The sequence below is a fragment of the Rhipicephalus sanguineus genome, chromosome 1 (genome assembly GCF_013339695.2).
Source record: "Rhipicephalus sanguineus isolate Rsan-2018 chromosome 1, BIME_Rsan_1.4, whole genome shotgun sequence".
Lineage (NCBI taxonomy): Eukaryota > Metazoa > Arthropoda > Arachnida > Ixodida > Ixodidae > Rhipicephalus > Rhipicephalus sanguineus.
The window spans coordinates 218,850,918-218,869,627 of record NC_051176.1 but is presented as its reverse complement, the minus strand read 5'-3'; the positions used below and the strand labels follow the sequence as shown (position 1 = coordinate 218,869,627).

Below are 18,710 nucleotides of genomic sequence, written 5' to 3'. Positions count from 1 at the left end.
CCCTGACCTCTACTTCAGGCGACTGGGGAAAGGCAAGGTGGCTACGTAACTAGTTGCTCGGTGCATAGCTTTTGGCCACAATTTTGCGCTCCGTATTTTTGTCTGGCTGTGCCCAACGCGACCGTCTAGACAAGCCTCAATTAGCTCCGCTGCTGAGTACGTACCGATAGGCATCGTCTCTCGCAAATTGTTTGACAGCGCTGTAGAGGCGTCCGCTTCCACAGCGCTCCGAATCTTTTTCGCCCTCCTTATCTCCTCCTCCTCCTCTTTCTTACGGTTTCCGTTTTGCTTGCATTCAAGAAAAAGAAAGGGAGCCCAGGCCAGATAATGCAAAGGGTCATTTTTCATTTCATTTTCCGGTTTCTCTTTGTTGTTTTCTATGGTGACTGCGTCGCGCTGGCGATAGCGATGTCACTTGCGGTGTTGGCGTAATAGTGACTGAACATGACAGAGAGACAGAGGGAAAATGGTTATTATTCGATTAATTTAGGAAATGAGTCGAAAAGGGTGGCTGTACTGCACGACGTCTCAATCCGCATGGACACGGTCCACCATCGGCACTTTTCTACACTGGTGAGGTGCACCAAGCCCAGGCAGAAGAAAGGAAAAAAAAAGTGCAGCAACCATCGAAAAGGGTGCACTAAACGAGTTGAGATTTTACCGTTTCGTGCTTGTCCCGCTTAGTTGAAATGTCGCCAGCTTATGAGGCTTTCGAACGAGTGCACACCTCACTAGATGCATCTCACAAGATGCAACAAAGGAAAGATGGATAAAATTGCGCGCTCTCATTTTTGTAAGTAGATTGATGTTACGTAACCTGATTCACGCACCAAAAGTCTTGAAGCGAAGCGCTATAGCTTTTAGGAGGGAAGAAGGGCTACAGTTGTTATTCACTCGTGCCATGCATGCGTCTCTGGTCTTTCTCTCTCTCCCTTTCTTTATTCAGTGACAGCGCCCTTTAAACTCGTCGTAACGTCAGCGTGACACGTAAACCCGGTGAGCCAATCCGCAGACATCATACTCGCGCACCGAGAAACCAGAAGCACGTTTACGGAGTGGCTTGCTTTGCGAGTTGGTACATGGCCCCACAAAAAGAATATGTTGGGCGAGTTGGTTTCGGCTTCCATATTTACAGCGCGAGACGACACCACAGAGAAGAAGGCACACAAGACGCACGGAAATCGGTACATGGTATTACGTAGCGGAATGTCAGCGTAATGAGACCAGGAGAAAACGACGACGAAGACACAGACGAAAGAACAGGGAGAATGCTGGACTAACAATGGAGTTTCATAGAACCGACGTCCCTCAAGGCCAAACGGAGGAAAGGTTACACAACTGCAAGTAATTTGGAAGGAATCACATCGAACACGCAACGCTACCTAGAAACTACTTTTTTTCGGCAAAATATAGATGTCGCGTTCACGCATTTGTTCGCGAAGCCCCTTTATCGTCATTACTTGTTCAGGCGAAGTTTGCAGGAATTCTGTGCTTCCATTTTCCCTTTTCATGTTGTGTCTTAATTGGCCTGCCTATGCTTTTAAGGAGTGAAACTATGCTGGCCTCGCTGTGGCTTTTCTAATGGAATTCGAAAAGCGTGTTACTAGCGAGCCAGATAAAGGGCGAAATGCATTGAACTTTTTTGTTTAAACCAAAACTTTCAATTAGGTCACTGGGAATACAAAGCAATGGGTTAGTGAGTCAAAGAGCTCTCGACACCGTAAAAAATCGGCGCGAATTCTCGGGCAGATAAACGAAGACTAAAGTGTGAAGGAAGTCCGGGTACATCCTTTGTGCCCTCGGAGAAGGAGGAGGAGCGGTTCGTGGCTTCGCGCTCGCCTCTGAAGTTCTCGGAACCATCAGCGTCGCCGAAGGCACCCTGCTGTTCGGGAACGACACACAGGCGCACGCACACATAAAGCCGCGCGGCGCGTCGATGCACGGCGCACTCGGCGCGCGCGTAGAAGCATTGTGGAAAGGGGCACTGCACTGCCTAATATGCATCAGAAGACTGCCACCCGAGGCTGCAGGAATTAATATTAATTGGCTGATCAGCTGCCAAAATCTGTGACAAGCCATGCCACACCGAAAAGGCTACGCGGTCTGTGGTGCGTTTCACTGTCGACCATGGCCTGAACATTTCGCATGCAGTCCGACAAGGGAGGTCGGTTTAGTGTCCTCTTCAACGCTTCGTTTAGCAAGTCCGAAAAAGGCTTTAAATAAGACCTTTACCACGTTGCGCGAGATTCCAGAAAAGGCGAAAACAAAGGCTCTTAGGCTTGTTAAAAGGCTTAACCTGGAGTGTCGTAAGGAGGCCGCAGGAGGAGCAAGTTTGACGTGCTGTCTGCGTTTTTCAAAATGAAAGTGCACAAACTCGAGAATTCCTTGGGAGTCATTGTGAGTTAAGAAGGTGTATGACAGAAAATAGAGCGAACGTTCTTTGAACACCCTCGCAACAGCGGATCATCAACCGTTCTGAGGTTGTCACTGACGCCTTGATGTCGAGAGTTACAGCGAACACAGTATTCGCGATGGATGTGGAAGACCTATATTATTCCATTTTCTACGAAGACCAGTACGTAGCAATCAGTAGCTTACACGAACGTCAAGCGAAGACTTCTTTTTAAGGTAGTTGTGGGGGGGCGGGGGGGGGGGGAGCTGTCTCAGCATAGATATCCGCGGAACATTTACCTTTTTTTACCTTTCGGCAGTTTTTCCTAAATTTTAGGGTAAGGTGCTTCTGCAGAAGAATGAAATTTGCATAAGTTCCAGTGGTGGTGCCGGTTTCGTGCTGATTATTCTTAGAAAATTTCCACAAGTCTCTTTGTAATGAGTTAAATGATGACAATTTGTCCATAAATTCAAATGTGGGCATGACTTTTTTTATTCTTTTAAATATCGGAGCAAGTCTCTACCTCAAATACGCTGTTCATAATATTTTATCAGAGTTTCATGCTCGCAGTGGTCATATTTCTTTTAATCAGAAAGTCCAAAGAAATACCATCAGGTTTTTACATTTTTTATTAACCTTTATTTTCCGGGATGACTAACATTTGCTGGATTTATAGACGAAAACAAAAATATGCTGCTTTACTATCGTTCAGGTAAATTTCTGGGAGATTTTCCCCTCTCTTTGTGTGTGTGTGTGTGTGTGTGTGTGTGTGTGTGTGTGTGTGTGTGTGTGTGTGTGTGTGTGTGTGTGTGTGTGTGTGTGTGTGTGTGTGTGTGTGTGTGTGTGTCACAGGCAAGAGAGGTTCGGCAGATTTCATGGCAACATTGCTTGACCAGCGGAGGCGAATTGCGAGCATACATTTCGTTCATTCATTGTTGACTGATTTGCTGGTGGCGGTTGCTCGTGACAGTTGAGAAAGAAACGTACGACAACACACAGCGCTATGTGCCGTCGTACGTTTCTTTCTGGTGTCTACGTCCCTTGCCACGCTACAACGAAGCTTAAGGAATGACCCACCACCAACAAGCCCATGTATTCACCGGGTTGAGAACCGAGATAGATACTGTAATAGAATTATTGCGATGTCAGCGCGCGCATTTATAGACAACTTGCAAAATAATGAGCGCTCTCTTCCGTGCAGCTACCGAACGACAAAAGTTGGCTGGAAAATAAGACATTCAAACCTATCGGCGAAGTCCGATCACTTCGTTGCTAGCTGAGTTGTGCTTAGCAACTTGTATTTCACGAGATAGCGATAACGCAGACTAGAACGCGCGCTCTTCACCCTTGGTCAGTCACGTAAGCTGCATTAAACTAGATAAAAAATCAAGCGCGTTGGAAGAAATTTGTGACGGCTAAATAGGCTTCTTAGAAAATGGCGCAACGTCTAGGGGTGCTATTCTGGACACTATCAAATTCCGCCATATTGTCAAATTTTGTAATAGTGGCATTTTAAGCCAATCAGAGAGGCCGTAGTATCCCCATCCCTCTGGGCCAGTCAGAGTCGACCAATGGCGGAATTTGACGATGTCCAGAATAGCACCCTAGATAAGCACCTTTGGCTGGAAAATTATCTTGCTAGCGCACTGGCAGAATATTTCTGCGTTGTCCATTACCTTTCATCGAAGGTACGCCGAAGCATTCTTTTTATTTTGTGGACGTATGCATAATCTCGTTTCTCTGTCTCTCTCTCTCTGTGTGTGTTTACGCAGCCTGTCATAACAGATATGTAGCCACGTATAACCTCGTCACCGTTCACATGGAACCATTATACGTAAAATTAAAATATCACTGGATACATGCGCAGTAGCTTACGCGCTTGCCGTAAGGCTGCCGTGAAACAGCGTGCAGGCACCACACGTTAGTCAATTACGTTTTCCAGCTGTATTTATGTATTTGATTGTCCTTGTTCTTCGCTATCCGGAACTAACGCTTGCCAGGGTTTCGGCCAGAGGGGTTTCGGCCATGTGTTACAGAACCTTTAGTGCCAATCCGCTTGAATCGCATACCGGCGATAACAATGCTCAGCTTTGACTGCTACGATTACACTGAGAAACAAAGATACGCTCTGATATTTCGGCTAAATTACCAGTGACTGGTATAGCGCATTCGAAGGAGCTGATCTCGCGACATGGGTTACTACGTGTAAGATTGACCACCTACATTGTCCTGACTTCATAGGAAAAAATTTTGCACCTTCGAAAGCAGTCGCTGACCCCATGAGCCTTAGTAGCGGTGAGTCTTAGGAGACCAACTTTAGCCGTTTCTTCCCCGCTGCAGATGCCCTTTCAACCTGCAGAATTAACTTTAAAGTGGCCATTTTGAGCTTCTTATGTAGACGAGACAGTGCAAGTGACGACAGTGAAGTAATCATGCGCATGGGCTCAGCGCTTGCTTTCAGCGTGAACCATGCACTGCAGTCAGTTTGGAAAAGCCACGCGCAGCCGCCTTGAATATCCTCAGCAGCTCTCGTATTGACGTGTTTTCAGCTAAGTGTTAACAGGGGGCGCTAAGAACGCGCGCGTCGTAAAGCAGTATAAAATTGCTACCTTAACTCGAGCGTCGCTGTCAGTCAGAAAAGATCTTGTGGGCCGTTCAAAGCCGCCGGATAAGGCATACTCGCGCCGCAGCCCGTGGGCACAGCTCGTGACGTGTATTGCAGTGTTACGAAAGTATCTTGCGTATAGCGTATTTCCAGGCGTGCGTTACTTGTCGCGGGTGGCCCTCGGAGATACCAAAGCGACGTTCAAAAACTTCGCAGCGTTTTCTACCAGAATATCCCATTATTCGTAAGCATCATGAAAGAAGTTAGTTTATTGTTGCTCCTATTTCTAGGCGAGCAGATGCTGTGTTGCCCCTTGCGAGGTCTTCCAAGGAACGGAGTGTACGCACGAGGAGAGATCCCGAAGAATGTCACTGCTGGCACGGAGGTAACGTACGCCTGCAAGAAGGGCTTCCAGATGCTGGGCAGGAACCGTCGTGTGTGCTTGGCCAACGGCAGATGGCATCCTGAAGGCCTGCCTTACTGCGTCGCAGATGTCGCGGCAACCAAGGCCGTGTATTCATCACAGCCGCGAAGCGACCCAAAGCTGGCGATGGACGGGAACCGAACGACATGCGGCGTTACGCTCAGTCATTTGTCTCCTTGGTACATGGTCGACCTTCGGCAAGCACTGCCCATCAGCGTGGTGAAGCTCGACCTGCCACCTTCTTCCGTCGCGGTTTCGGTGATGGTGCGCGTCGGTAACTCGTCCACGGCATTCCAGAACTCGGTGTGTAACGTTTTCAAAGGAAATGTGAAGCCCGGTCGTTCCCTGTACTTGCCCTGCGTCTCCGCAGACAGCGGCCGTTTCGTGAGCGTCCACATCAACGAATTCGGCTCGCTCTCCATCTGTGAAATTGCTGTGTATTCCGAAATAGTCGACGTTGAGGACTCGGAGGTTACCACCGTTCGCTCATCTGACCCACCTAACGAGCCGCCCCGCCCCAGAGGCAGCGCGCTGGGACTGAAGGGACTGACTGGCATAGGCCTCGGCGTATTCGTGCTCCTTGCCCCTATATGTTGCTGCTGTTGGTGTCAGCGGTGCACTAAATGTTGCTACAAGAAAGCTAGGATCAACAGAGCTCTCACAGGCGTCGAGAACAACGTGTTCGTGTTGTGCGAACACCCTATGTCTCACATGTACGCAAATTCGTGGAACGACCTTGGCCGCGATGGCACTGTTCCTACGGGTGCGAAGGGTGCAACCGCGAAGTTGAAAGACGTTCGCGTGCTGTCTCCAGCAGACAGCTTCTCCGACGTCGACTTAAGCAGCCCGTAACCAGTGCATCAAGTTCGCTGTGTGATGCGTGACTGAAAGTGCAACTTTGTTGCCAGCTTTCGCTGGACTCACAAACTACGTTGCATTCATTTTATTACCATTTCTTCATGGCATTTTTGTGAGGTCAGGAGCATAAACAGAGTGCTGCGGCAGAAGCTCAATATGTTACGTGTGACAGTTTTTATCCAAGTTTTTAGCGTACACTCATTTTGTTCAGCATGCTTGATTTTATGCTTTGTTCCGTTTAGACGATAGGGTAGCGCACGTAACGCTTTGCACGCTGTTACCACGATGAGTTTTAATCACTTTATCTTGCTCTTTCGTCTTGTTGTGCCACACAACAATGCATCTTTGAATAAAATATGGTGCTGATTTGCGAGTTTCGTCTGCAAGCAAACGCGAAGGAAAAGACTTGCAGCAAGTTCTTTCACTTATCTCGCACTTCGTCGCTCGCAATACGTCTTGGTACTAAGTCTTAAAAAAAATCGTTGGAATATGTGCTGCCGCCTTACTGTATTGCCTTTTGAACCGCAGCTTCTTTTATGCGCAGTGGTTCACCACAAGTCGTAGGAATAAATGAGTCAAAAGCTTCCAAATGGGCTTCGTGCAAGAAGTGCTGCAGCAATGACTCTGCAACCTTATCCGTCACCCATCGGTTAGTTTTCAGGCAGGCAGTTTCAATCCAGCCTTTCTTATAATGTTTAGATAGACTGGCTGTGTTCTAGGGCATTGCAAAGCAGGTGTTTAGCATATGATGGTGCACATTATGATGTGCGAAGTCTTATACGCACTGCTGAATCGTAGGGCAGAAGTTTAAGGTTTGTCGCTGTTACAAAGAAATATGGCGCTGCCTACTCGTGAGAGTGCAAAGAATCTGTTTAAAGTGGTGCCGCGGCCGTGGTGGTGCAAAGACGTTTCGGTGGTGCTGCGGTCAAGGCGAAATATCATTGCGAGAAACGGCAGACGTGCCAGGAAAAGGAAAAAGATGGCTGATCACTCTGTCATAAGAATCAGTATAACACGAAAGTGAAACGTGTCGTCACAGAAGTAGTTGATTGCTTATAGTGCATTGGTATATGAGAGCTCGTACAATGTCCACTGTTGTTTGGCAGATATAGCACCGCTTTATGGTGGACGCACTCACGTTGACGTCTAGTGGCACATCTCCGTACCGACCACTAACGCCCATGATCATGATTTAAACTTCGCGGTAGCTGAAGTTCTTAACATATACGTGGACACCGCATATGGGGTGAATTCCGCGCAAATATGACATCAACAAGCACATAATAAACACTGATACTCCATATGCACTCCTTCAAAGCGTCGTGAAACGCGAAGAGAAATGCTACGCGCGTCGTGTCTTCCCTCTAGCCTGGCAGTTAATTCTCACAGGGCGAGTGGGGAACGCGGTGTGACAGCTATACGAGCGTTGGAGAGGTATTTTTCGATATGGATGGATGCTATGAGTGAGGCTTGGGCTAAAGCCACCACCTCGCGGTGCGTTAAAGCGTTGACGAAAATACACTTCTTTTGGAAACGCGCCGAATGGGACGGTTGTAGCAACGGTGCATTTTTTTTTCTTCGAGCTTATGGCACACATGTCCACGTCCCGTTATAAAGGCAACGCTCATAGCATCCATCCATCCAATAGCACTGTGAAAGGAAAGTGTGAAAGATAAAAAGCGCGTTAATGTAGCCTCCGTTATGTGTTCGGCGGTAGCTCAGTGGGAACGCCCGTCAGCCATCGTAGCGGACCGAGAGGTCACGGTTGGACTCCTGTGAACGGAACTTTTTCTTATAGTTTTTTTTCCTTTGCCATCTGATGCCGTTCATTTTGCTGACGTATTTTCGTGACGGAAATGCGCCATGAAAGTCTTGCTGGACCCCGGCATAAAACACTTTCGTGTTAAAAAAAAAAAAAGAAAATCGGAGGACGCTTAAGCTTTGCTTTTAAGAGTTCAACCAGATAACGTCAATAGCGTTATCAGGCCCCGTACGCATCGCCTTGCCGTTCGCTTGCCAAGCTTCGCTTATCGGTGGATACATCAACCATGCTGTGAGGGGAGGAGCGTCTGTGCGCCTGGCACTGGTCGTTTTAAACTCTCCCAGGTCAGCACACGCACCTACGTAACTGCACACTTTGTTGATACTGTGGCTGATGATGATAAATGATGAATTATAACTCGGGCCTTTGTAACGGGTGGGCAGCTTTCAACTACCCACTCGTTACGCACGCTACTCAGTTCACATGGTGTGACACCTGCTGCAAATCTACGGTTCGTTCTGCCACGCAATATTACATCTGATAACGAAACCCCTTGCCCCACATGACGACTGCATAGGATCTTTTTTTCGGAGCGGTTTAAAGCACCGGTGTGACTCTCATAGTACAATGCTCGACTGTCACGCAGATACCTGAGTTCAATAACGTCTCGAGCCTGGATTTTTATTCTTTGCATCTATCGCAATTTTTCGCTCACGGACAGCGCCGCCGACACTGACACAGCATTTTCTACGACACGGGCTCTTTAAAGCTATTGAGTTAAAAAAAGTGCCGATTGGCACGCTGTAGTGGGGACTACGGATTATTATTTGCGACATAACTTATACGAGCGTGTTTGGATTTTGCCTCCATCGACACGCGGTGGCTGCCAGTGGGACTCAAACCCACAACCTTTCCTGCAACAGCGCTACATCCCAGTTGCTAAGCCATCGCAGCGGGTGAGATCAGGTTTGATGAAATACAGAGCACACGAGGGCAATGTGTGCAAAAATGGTCGCCAACGCAGAGCCCTTCGGGACTTTATATTGTCACGTGGTCGTGACAGTGATGAAGGCAGCAGTCAGCGTGTTCAAGATGAAATTCTTTGTTTGGGCGAACCTGTGCCCGGGAAATGAAAACTCAAACTACAGCAATACACGCTGTACACTGACAGCGGCGAACAGAGCGTCGGCCGTTGATAATCTGATCTGCAGTAAGGCGCGTCGGCATTTATACATGAGGCATCGAACATTCGAGTCTTTTCGCTGGTGGCTGCGCTAGTTCCAGAACAAACTCAACTGTTCGCGTTTGCGTGCTCAGGCCTATCAGAAGATTCTAAAATAATCTGGAAGCTTCCCATACATTCGGGCGCGGTTCGCGAAGGGCAGTGGCTATACGTGTAACGGATCGGTTATGTGGAAATACTAAAAGGAGTGCACGTGGAAATATATAAAAGAGAGGTATTGTCACGTGGTCGTGACGGTGGTGTGTGATGTGGCGTTGATAACATGTGCGCATGATTGATGCTTGATTGATGCGGCGCTAAAGACGAAGACGAAAGGAACACAGAGTGCACAGGACGAGCGCTGTACGTTTTGAACCACGGTTGAACCAACCCGTGCGCGGTGGTTTGAACCACAGTTTTATTATTGCGTGCTTGTTCAAGGCGTGGTGTATTCTTCACTTCAAATTTCTTCGTTAGCACCCGGCTTCTATGAACAAATAAAGGTGTGACAGCAAGCTATTCTTCGTTGTGAATCTAGACTCTGCTGCATTCGGATGTGCTATGCTCCGCTTAACGATGAAAGCAAAGCGCCAAACGAAGCAGTTCCACGCGATGTTTTTTTTTCCCCTATCTCGAACACAAGTGCTGAGTGCACTATAGAGCAGATTATTTTTACTCTCGCAGCCACGTTTAGAGCAAGCATACATAATCTTGACTCCAGTTACCTTCTCTCGGCGCGGCCAGCGTAAGCGCTGCGGTTTGGTTACGTCACAACTGACGACGAGCCAACACTTTCGGCCAGCATGCGATAAGTACAGGCCGGATGCTATCGTGGTCGTCCGTTCTAACTGCCCCGAAGCCCCCCCACCAACGATGGCTGCTCCCTGCAAGCGACGAAAATTCTGCTCCATATGTAGCAAGGCTAAAAAGATTTTTAAGTGAGTAAAGATGGTTCGCAATGACGTCATCGAGGCGGTCATTTTGGGCTACAAGCACGTCACGAAGCTGCGTAAACAAAAACGTGTAGGCGCGACACGTGCGTGCATTTCCAGCCTCAGTTCGATACCAGTGATATTGGTGACAGTTCGGTAAAACGTTGTCTCCTTGAAAGCGTAAAACAACGTAAGTGTGATAATAATGTGCAATGACGTCATCGTGGCCGCCGAGTGGTCCCAATTTAATATTAGCGCTGTGAGCACCTGTGTCCTTGACGGTAGCGTGATAACTACTTGTATGGGGGGACGAGATGCAACGCTGTCTAGCTGGTAAGCGCAGATAATACATGGAGGCAGAAAGTTTTCCGTCGGTGAAGGGGGGAACCAGCACTGGCCTGGGAAGTGCTACGATAGTTTGGGTTTGCGTGATGGTGCAACAAAAATGTGCTGATGCCATATGTTGTCGGAGTGCCCCGAAAATGACGCTCACACTTCGAACGGTCATAGGCGCGCGCCATTATACGTATCAACATTTGAATTAGCCCTATGCGCACAATCAAGCTCTGTCCATGGCAGTGCGGGTGTCGAAGAGTCCACGTGCTCTCTACGCGTTCGAGCATGAGGGTTCCCCGTAAGGTAAGGAACTGGACGCATGCGCCTTAATATAAGCGGTAAGTCTGCTGACGCGATATCGCTCGATTTGCTGCACTGAAAACGGTTTACTCCCGTCGCTAAGCTTTGTGTTACGGCGCTGCTGTTGACTTGCAGTTTCAGCACCGGCTGGTCATAGCATTCGTAGTAGTAGGTTGAGACGAACCAGAGTGTGTTCTTGTCGTCTTGTTCCCCCTTCTTTTGTTAATAATAATAATAATTGTTTGGGTTTAACGTCCCAAAACCACGATATGATTTGGAGAGACATCGTAGGGGCGGGCTGCGGAAATTTCGACCACCTGGGGTTCTTTAACGTGCACCTTTCTGTTGCATGTACACGAGCCTCAAGCATTTTCGCCTCCATCGAAAATGCGGCCTCCGCGGCCACTTCTTTTGTTACATACGTCTTATATGGACTTGTTTTTATACGCTATGCATCTATACACCCGCATGGAATGTCCCCGTGTGACTATGACGTTGTGCTGCTGAGTTTATGTGTTCGATCTGGGCTACGGTGGCTGCATTTCGATGGGATCGAAAAAAAAAACACGTTCGTGTACTTATGTTTTGGTGCACGTTTCTCAACCTTCAACGATCATAATTATTGTGCAGTCCCTCATTATGGCGTGTCTCGTAATTTTAATGTCTACACACTGTGGAGCACATCAGCCTCTTTGTGCGTAAGCATGCAGAAAACCCCGTCCATGGACTTTCTGAACCACACGTAAAGATGCATTCGATGAACCGCTTTTTTATAACATCCTTGGCCAACGAATGCTGTATCTTCGTTAACAGGCATATAGACAATAGGCGTATGGTTGTGTGCCTATATTTGGCGTACGTAGACATGCAATAGAAAGTCTAATTCCAATTCTAAGGAGGCTGGTAAAAATGTCTTCACGCAGACAACATCGCAGCCAGATGCGGTGTAGTTTACATTACTGCTCAAACAAGATGCGGTTGAGCAGCCTGCCGGAAGTGATGTATACTACCTGCATGCTCAGCGGGAAGTTCGCCCGTGCAAAAATGAGCTTAGACAAGCTTTATTTTGTGCTTAAGGTTAGCCACATTCGTTTCTGTTTCTGGTGTGTGTGTGTGTGTGTGTGTTCGCGCGAGCAAGTGGTTAAAATATAACGTTAATATAAGTTCTTCCGAGCGTTTTTTTGTGTGCTTTGTTTCGTTTCGTTTGTCGAACGTGATAGTATGAAGCCACAGATACGCACTCTAGATAGATTCCAAGACTTGGGGACTTGGGCTGGAAGCCGTCATTTTCGCGTTCACTGTAGACTGATGTCAGTGAACCCACCTAGATTTTTTTTTGTGTGTGTGTTTGCGTGAAGGTATAAGCACCAAGTGACAATTTGCTACTTTCATACGCCTCGTTCATTTGTGTCCCTGTTTTCTCGTGTAGCGCTCTAGCGATAAACATGATGCTGGAAATGCAATAAACAAGTCTGCATGTTAGAAAACAATAATAAAAAACTTCTAGAGAACTGTTTATAGCATCTACTACCGTTCGCATTATTTATTTTAATATCTAACCAACTGGTGACTGAAGGTTGGGAATGAAAAGTAAGGAAAGTGGCAGTTTCACCGGAAGGCGTAGTATTGAATTCGACTGCACGTTTTCAGCGTTTCGCCAAAGGCGTTTCAGTACGCTGTGGTGACGAGGAGCAATGCCAACGGCGTTGCACGTGTCGCATCCGAATGGCGCATGCGATGAGACCTAAGAAAACTCGCCGGCATTTGTCAACACTTAATGATTAGATAGATTTACCTTGACATGCATACTCTCCATTTCGCCAGCACCAGTGTATGCGTCACGGTGTATAGTTTGCACCACGGAGAAAGAAGTATTTGAGGAGGAGAATCTCTCGGCCGCGGCAGCGCGCGAGGGCGGCGTGATAGCGTCACGGCGGAATGCGGTTACGCCGAAGCACGACAGATGACGCTTTCGGCCTGTTGCCATCTTTTTCATGCTCTTCTATGGGCGCGACGCATAAAAATCGTGTTAGCGCCTCATACATTATAAAATTTCTAAGATTTCTGTCTGTAACATCAATAGGTACATATGACAGATACTTTAGCTGCAGTTACTAATCGATATTGCCGGAATTATAGGCCGTACAGCGCTTGAAACGAACTGCTAGTAGCGGCCCATGAGCGGACGACGTCTGCCGCCGCATGCACACGCCCCTCGCTCCTCGCTCGCATGTTCTCGCTCGCATGTTGCGTAGGTGGCCTTGGGAGGGAAAGTTCCCTTGGCGATTTGCTGTTTTTTTTTTTCTCTTTAGCGCTCTCAGTGGCTTCCGCGCGTTGCGCCGGCGGAGCCGACTCCTCGATGTTTGCCCGCGCTTTTCACGCCGCGAAAAAGCAGAGTGCTTTGCAGATTTCGACCAGTGCTACTTCAGGATGGGGCGGAAATGTGTCGTGCCGAACTGCAGCAGTGGGTACGCGTCCTGCAAGGAGAAGGTAATTACCTTCAAAGTTCCTAGAGACCCAGTGAGGTTGGAAGCGTGGGCTCGCGCCATACCAAGAAATGACCGACAGCTGACGCCTCGTGGCTACGTTTGCGAGAAGCACTTCTCGGACAGTGACATAGACAGGCGGCGCTATTATGGAGAACTTGGTGGCGAAGTTCTCCTTGACAAATCGAAACGGCCAGTGTTGTTTCGAGACGCCGTGCCCTCAATCTTTCCGCGCGCTGTCCCAGATACTTGTCTGCTGTTCTAAAAACAAAGACAATGTGAAATTTCAACCACCTGGGGTTTTGTAACGTGCACCTAAATGTAAGCACACGGGCCTTTAGCATTTCGCCTCCATCTAAATGCGGCCGCCGCAACAACCTAAATCTGAATTGATGGCATATAGGGTAAGTCCCATCATTCGTTGAAATAAATTATACCTAACTCATTGAGTTGACGTTATCAAAAATTATAGATTACACGTTGTACAAAATATATCACGCTGGTAATTTTCCTGTATGTGACGCCATTTTTCTCGTTAATTTACCGAAAAAACTTGGAGTGCGCTTGAGCTTCGCCTTTGAGAGTAGAACGCGATAGCGTAATCGGGCCCTGTGCGCATCGCCTTCTCAATTGCTAGCCTCGCCGACGCCGAAACCGGTATTTCTGCGAAACGGGCTCGTTAACGCTGTCGCGTTAAAACACATCCATTCGGGAGCGAACGGCGAATCGCTGACGAATGGCCTTGAACCGACGAGCTTCGTCGGAGAGCGCGGTGAGAGGGACGCGCGCATATTTTTCCTTCTCCGCTGGCGGACTCTCACGACAGAGGGCGCGGGAGCGCTGTGCCCGATTTCGTGACTTTATTAGGGCGCCCGAGCGAGCGCAGTTTCGCCTCCTCAAGAATTCTTGCTCCGTGGTTTGCACACAGCTGCTCAGCAGAAGCGCTAATATGTGTACTTACAGCGCTCATGTTAGCAACGGAAGCCAGAAGGCTGCCCTGGGTCCTGCATAGTAGACTGAGCGTAACGTGACGGCGCACCCATGGCATCCATGCACTTGTCTTCTTTGCGTTTGCAGGCAAACGGTCGGCGCGTCTCCGGAGGCTGAACCCATGCGCGTGCAAGCGTGTCTATACCGTGACAGCACAACAATACCGACGGCGGCTTCACTAACGCGTCTGGAGCATCTGCATATTTGTTGTACGATAAAAGAACCTACAGTATGCAAGCAAGCATGCTACTGCGACAGAACTATGACAGTGAAACTTACCAACTCCCACAGTGCACAAGGTTCTCCTGTAATACGCCCTGCGCTTTCTTCTGAACGGCGCACCAGTTTGTCCAAATAGTTGACATTCGCCGGTAACTTGTCACCTGTGACTGCTGCTATTACATCAAGCAATTTATTCTTGGTTGTGGCTGTAGTCTCGCGCCAAGGAGACAGAAACGTTTACCTTTTCCCTATTTTAGTGTGGTAAAAATGTGATTTTATTCCATTCACAGAATGAATGCAGTTGTAAACAATAAATAAAAAACTGATGCATTTACACGTATGTACAAGTTGAGTGGGGGAGAGACAGCAGGAATGGTGAGAGAGTGACCACGTGGTGTTAGGTGGAATAGCGTCCGGAAGGGAAGGGTCGTCCGCGCCTAGAGCAGGTGACCAGTGGTGGGGGAAGAGTCCTACCAGGCGGGCACGTGGTCCACGTGGACAACGGGCTTGATGACCGTCGAGATCTTGGCCACGGGTACCTTGACAATGCCGAACACCGGCTTGTGCACGTACTTGATGCGAGTCACGGGCGCCTTGACGTAGCGTACGTCTACCAACTTGGGGCCGTAGTCGAAGCCCTCGTGGCCGTGACCGTGACCATAGTGGTGGAAGTGGTGGTAGTGGCCGCCGCCATGGTGGTGGAAACCGGCCAGAGCACACGCAAGCAGCGCCGCCAACACGATCAGCTGCGTCAGAGGAAAGGAGAGCAACGTTCAGCGGTCGGTCCTCCCGCATCCGCAAAGAGACAATTTGCACTTTCTGTTTACAAAGGAAAGCGCAACAGATCTTAAAACGTACAATTTACAAACAATATTCTCAGACTTTTCCGTTCAACCAGAAGGGGCACAGTGTGGTAGTCGTTTGGAGAAGCACGTGCTGCAATTTTAATCTACGGGACCTTTCACAGGCACCAGGTGCCCATCGCGAGGTGCCGTGGCGACGACGGCTGGAGTTAATATTGTCACATTGATCGCTACACACATTTGCATATACCCACTGCATTGGCACAACAACAATGTTGCATTGTTGTGCACGATCGTGCGAGTGCAATTCTCGGCCTTGCTTGGGTCTGGACACGAGTAAATCCGCACAATAATGCTCGTAAACAAGTTAAAAATCCGAAGATGGCCAAGACTAAACACCACCGCTCTCTCCTCCCTCCCCCTTCCCCATTACCTTGTCTTCCGTAGACTGCCGTTCTCGCGCGCACATATGACATATCTTGCCAGGTCCCCTTGTTTCTTCAAACGAAACGGACGCGAAAGCCTGGTAACGCAGTCGCGACCAAGATAGGGACGAAGAACAGTCACGGAACACGTGACTACGAAACAGCCGTGCCACGTGGACCATACTGTTTGAAAAGATGCCGAAGCAGGCTCCGTGCCGCGATGTACTTGAGGGCTGACGTTTAGCGACAAAGTCGCGATAAATTATTCATACATATGGCTTCAAAGCACGTGAAGCTCTAAAAGCTACTAATCACGTCATCTCTCTTCTTTCTTGAAACACACGTGCCATGCTTTCGGCATGCTCTATTACAGTAACGACCATAGTTGATTCTTTAATAAATTGGAATTTCGCGTGCCAAAACGACAGCATCATTGTAAGGCATTCCGTAAAGGAGAGAGGGGAGGGGAAGGGTCGGTGGATTAATTTTGTCGATTTGAGGTTCTTCAACGTGCACCTAAATCTACGTACACGGGTATTCCGCGCCCGTCGAAATATTGTCGCCGTCGCCGGGAGTCGAAACCGCGTCCTCGAGCTTAGCAGACCGACAACTTAGCCACTAGTCTGAAGGTCAAGTTGTATAAATAGCTATCAATCACCTCGATACCACGTAGTTAGCTCATGTCTAGGACATCAAACGATGGTGGCAACACGTGCATAAGAGCTACGAGCTTTAATCTTGCGAGGTTATGTATCCTTGAACCCGTGACATTAGAGCAACCCGCATGACTTACTGCTGAAGATCTACTATTGCTACTACTGTTTAAAGCAACATCCCTCTCTAGTCTACATTCACGACACTAACATTAGTTAGTTTCTTTTCTCCACACCTCTTTCTGTAAACGTCCTGCGCACAGTCCAGCCTGTTCGGTGTTACCCCTGTTATTCCGGTGCTGTGAAATTTGTGTTTTGCACAAACCTTCTGTGACATGCTGCCACTGGTGGCTTTGTGAGACGCTGGTGCGTAACCCTGACGATTCTTGCATTTACCCTTGCGAATTGTATTAACGAGGTCTTGTAGACACCAGCTATAATTGATAATATTTATTGACCCACTGTACTTTTGCATTATCTCCTTTCTGGCTGACGTTATGTGCTATTTCAAAAAAAAAAAAAGCATTTAACGAGAACTCATGAGCGGAAAGTTAAAGCCGATTCTTCGATTTTTTATGCGTATCTCTTAAGGAAGGACTTGACCCGCCACGGTGGTCTAGTGTTTATGGTACTCGACTGCTGACCCGAAGGTCGTGGGTTAAAATACCGGCCGCATTTTCGATGGAGGTGAAAATGTGTGAGGCCCGTGTACTTAGATGTAGGTGCACGTTAAAGAACCCCAGGTGGTCGAAATTTCCGGAGCCCTCCACTACGGCGTCTCTCATAATCATATCGTAGTTTTGGGACGTTAAACCCCAGATACTACTACTACAAGGAAGGACTTGAATAAAAAAGAACGAATTGCCTTGTCTCATATCCTTGGAGGACAGGAGCAATTCCTCTAGCTATGGGACTTGGGGACGGATACCTTCACGTCGCACATATACTGCTTACACGAGGTCAGTCTAGAGACTGACACCAGGTCAATAAATGAAGCGCATGGTTCAAGTACAATAACAAGATAGCAAGTTGGGCGAGTTGGGTTCAAATACAAAGGTGTAATGAGCACGAAATATCATCGGTTTTTACCAAGCGCATTTATCTGTTGCACGTCACGCATGACTTCCTCCAGTCGTTGTCCATCGGATCCTTTTCCGAGTGCGCAAATACCACGTGCGGCTCGTACTACGAAACTCCGTTAAGATGTGAATACGGAAGTACTATATAAACCCTGTTTATCATATCCGCTGCGTCTCCTTGCTAATGACGACAGGCGTTGCAGCAAAAGGTATCCATTGTCGACGAGGTGATCGCGGTCCCTGCGGAGAACAGCGCTAACTTTTCACGCGTCTGAATTAACAGACAGGGTATCTATCTGTCCACCATGTAAACACGGATGTGGAGCCAGACAACAGCTAGCTGAGGCCACTGCACTGGCCCAAAACGTGTCCGCATGCACGGCTAAGCTATAGGAGCTGACGACACTGTTTTCGGGGCAAAGCCGGCGTGCAGTCTCCGACGAGGAGTGGTCAAGCTCCGCAGTCGGAGACTCCATCCGCTGGGGGAATCCCTTGCACTGTTTGTACCGTACCCTGACAGATAGCGCGAGGGCCGTGCAACGCCACAGACGAAGATGCACTACTCACGTGCGAGTTCATGGTGTGCTTGCCGATCTCTTTGGACGAAAGACGGTGACCATGACCGGGCCGGCCGTCGCTTTTATGCCAAGTTCAGTCGGGAGAGGGCAGAGCGACGAGGAACAGCCAGAGACTGACCTAGAAGAAGGGGGGAGGGCCGCTCTCCCAAGGCCGCCCCATCACTTTCGATTTATTTTCTCACACGGAAGCTTCGCCCCTTCCTGCATCCCGAACGTCGCGGGGAAAGAGATAGCCGCCGCCGTCGCTACTTTGCTTTTCTTTCCACGCGCCGCCATTGCTAGACCAGCGCGCAAACGGAAAGGATCCGAGGGAGCCCGCCCGTGTTTCTATAATTTACCCTTATCTGCGCACATCGTGGCCGTGATGCGACGTGCTCGATTCTCTTCCCACACTCGCCCTCTCCCACCACTCGCCCGCCGCGTCTGCTCCGGTTGGCGTGGCGGCCACCTCTCATCTTCCCACCTTGGCTCGTGGAGTAGAAGACAACGGACAACACAGCAAGTAGTACATTTTGCCCGCCATTTCCCCATTGAAGGCTTATATACACACACGACCCGCGCCGCTATATCGGCATACCACGAACCCGCCTGTAAGGAGGAGCGAGTGTTCGTTCTTCTCTTCTTCACAGGCGTAGTGGGGGTG

At 48.7% G+C, this 18,710-nt stretch overlaps 1 protein-coding gene across 1 annotated transcript; it reads left to right on the top strand.

Annotated features, from left to right (window-relative positions):
- Positions 1-5,014: 5,014 nt before the first annotated feature.
- On the top strand, positions 5,015-6,645 carry LOC119372146 (uncharacterized). Its single transcript, XM_037642609.2, has one exon. The coding sequence runs from the start codon at positions 5,251-5,253 to the stop codon at positions 6,271-6,273; it is 1,023 nt and encodes a 340-aa protein (XP_037498537.1). The 5' UTR covers positions 5,015-5,250; the 3' UTR covers positions 6,274-6,645.
- Positions 6,646-18,710: the final 12,065 nt, after the last annotated feature.

Excerpts from the sequence above, each read along its gene's own strand:
- LOC119372146 (XM_037642609.2), top strand. The coding sequence starts at position 5,251 with ATGAAAGAAGTTAGTTTATTGTTGCTCCTATTTCTAGGCGAGCAGATG.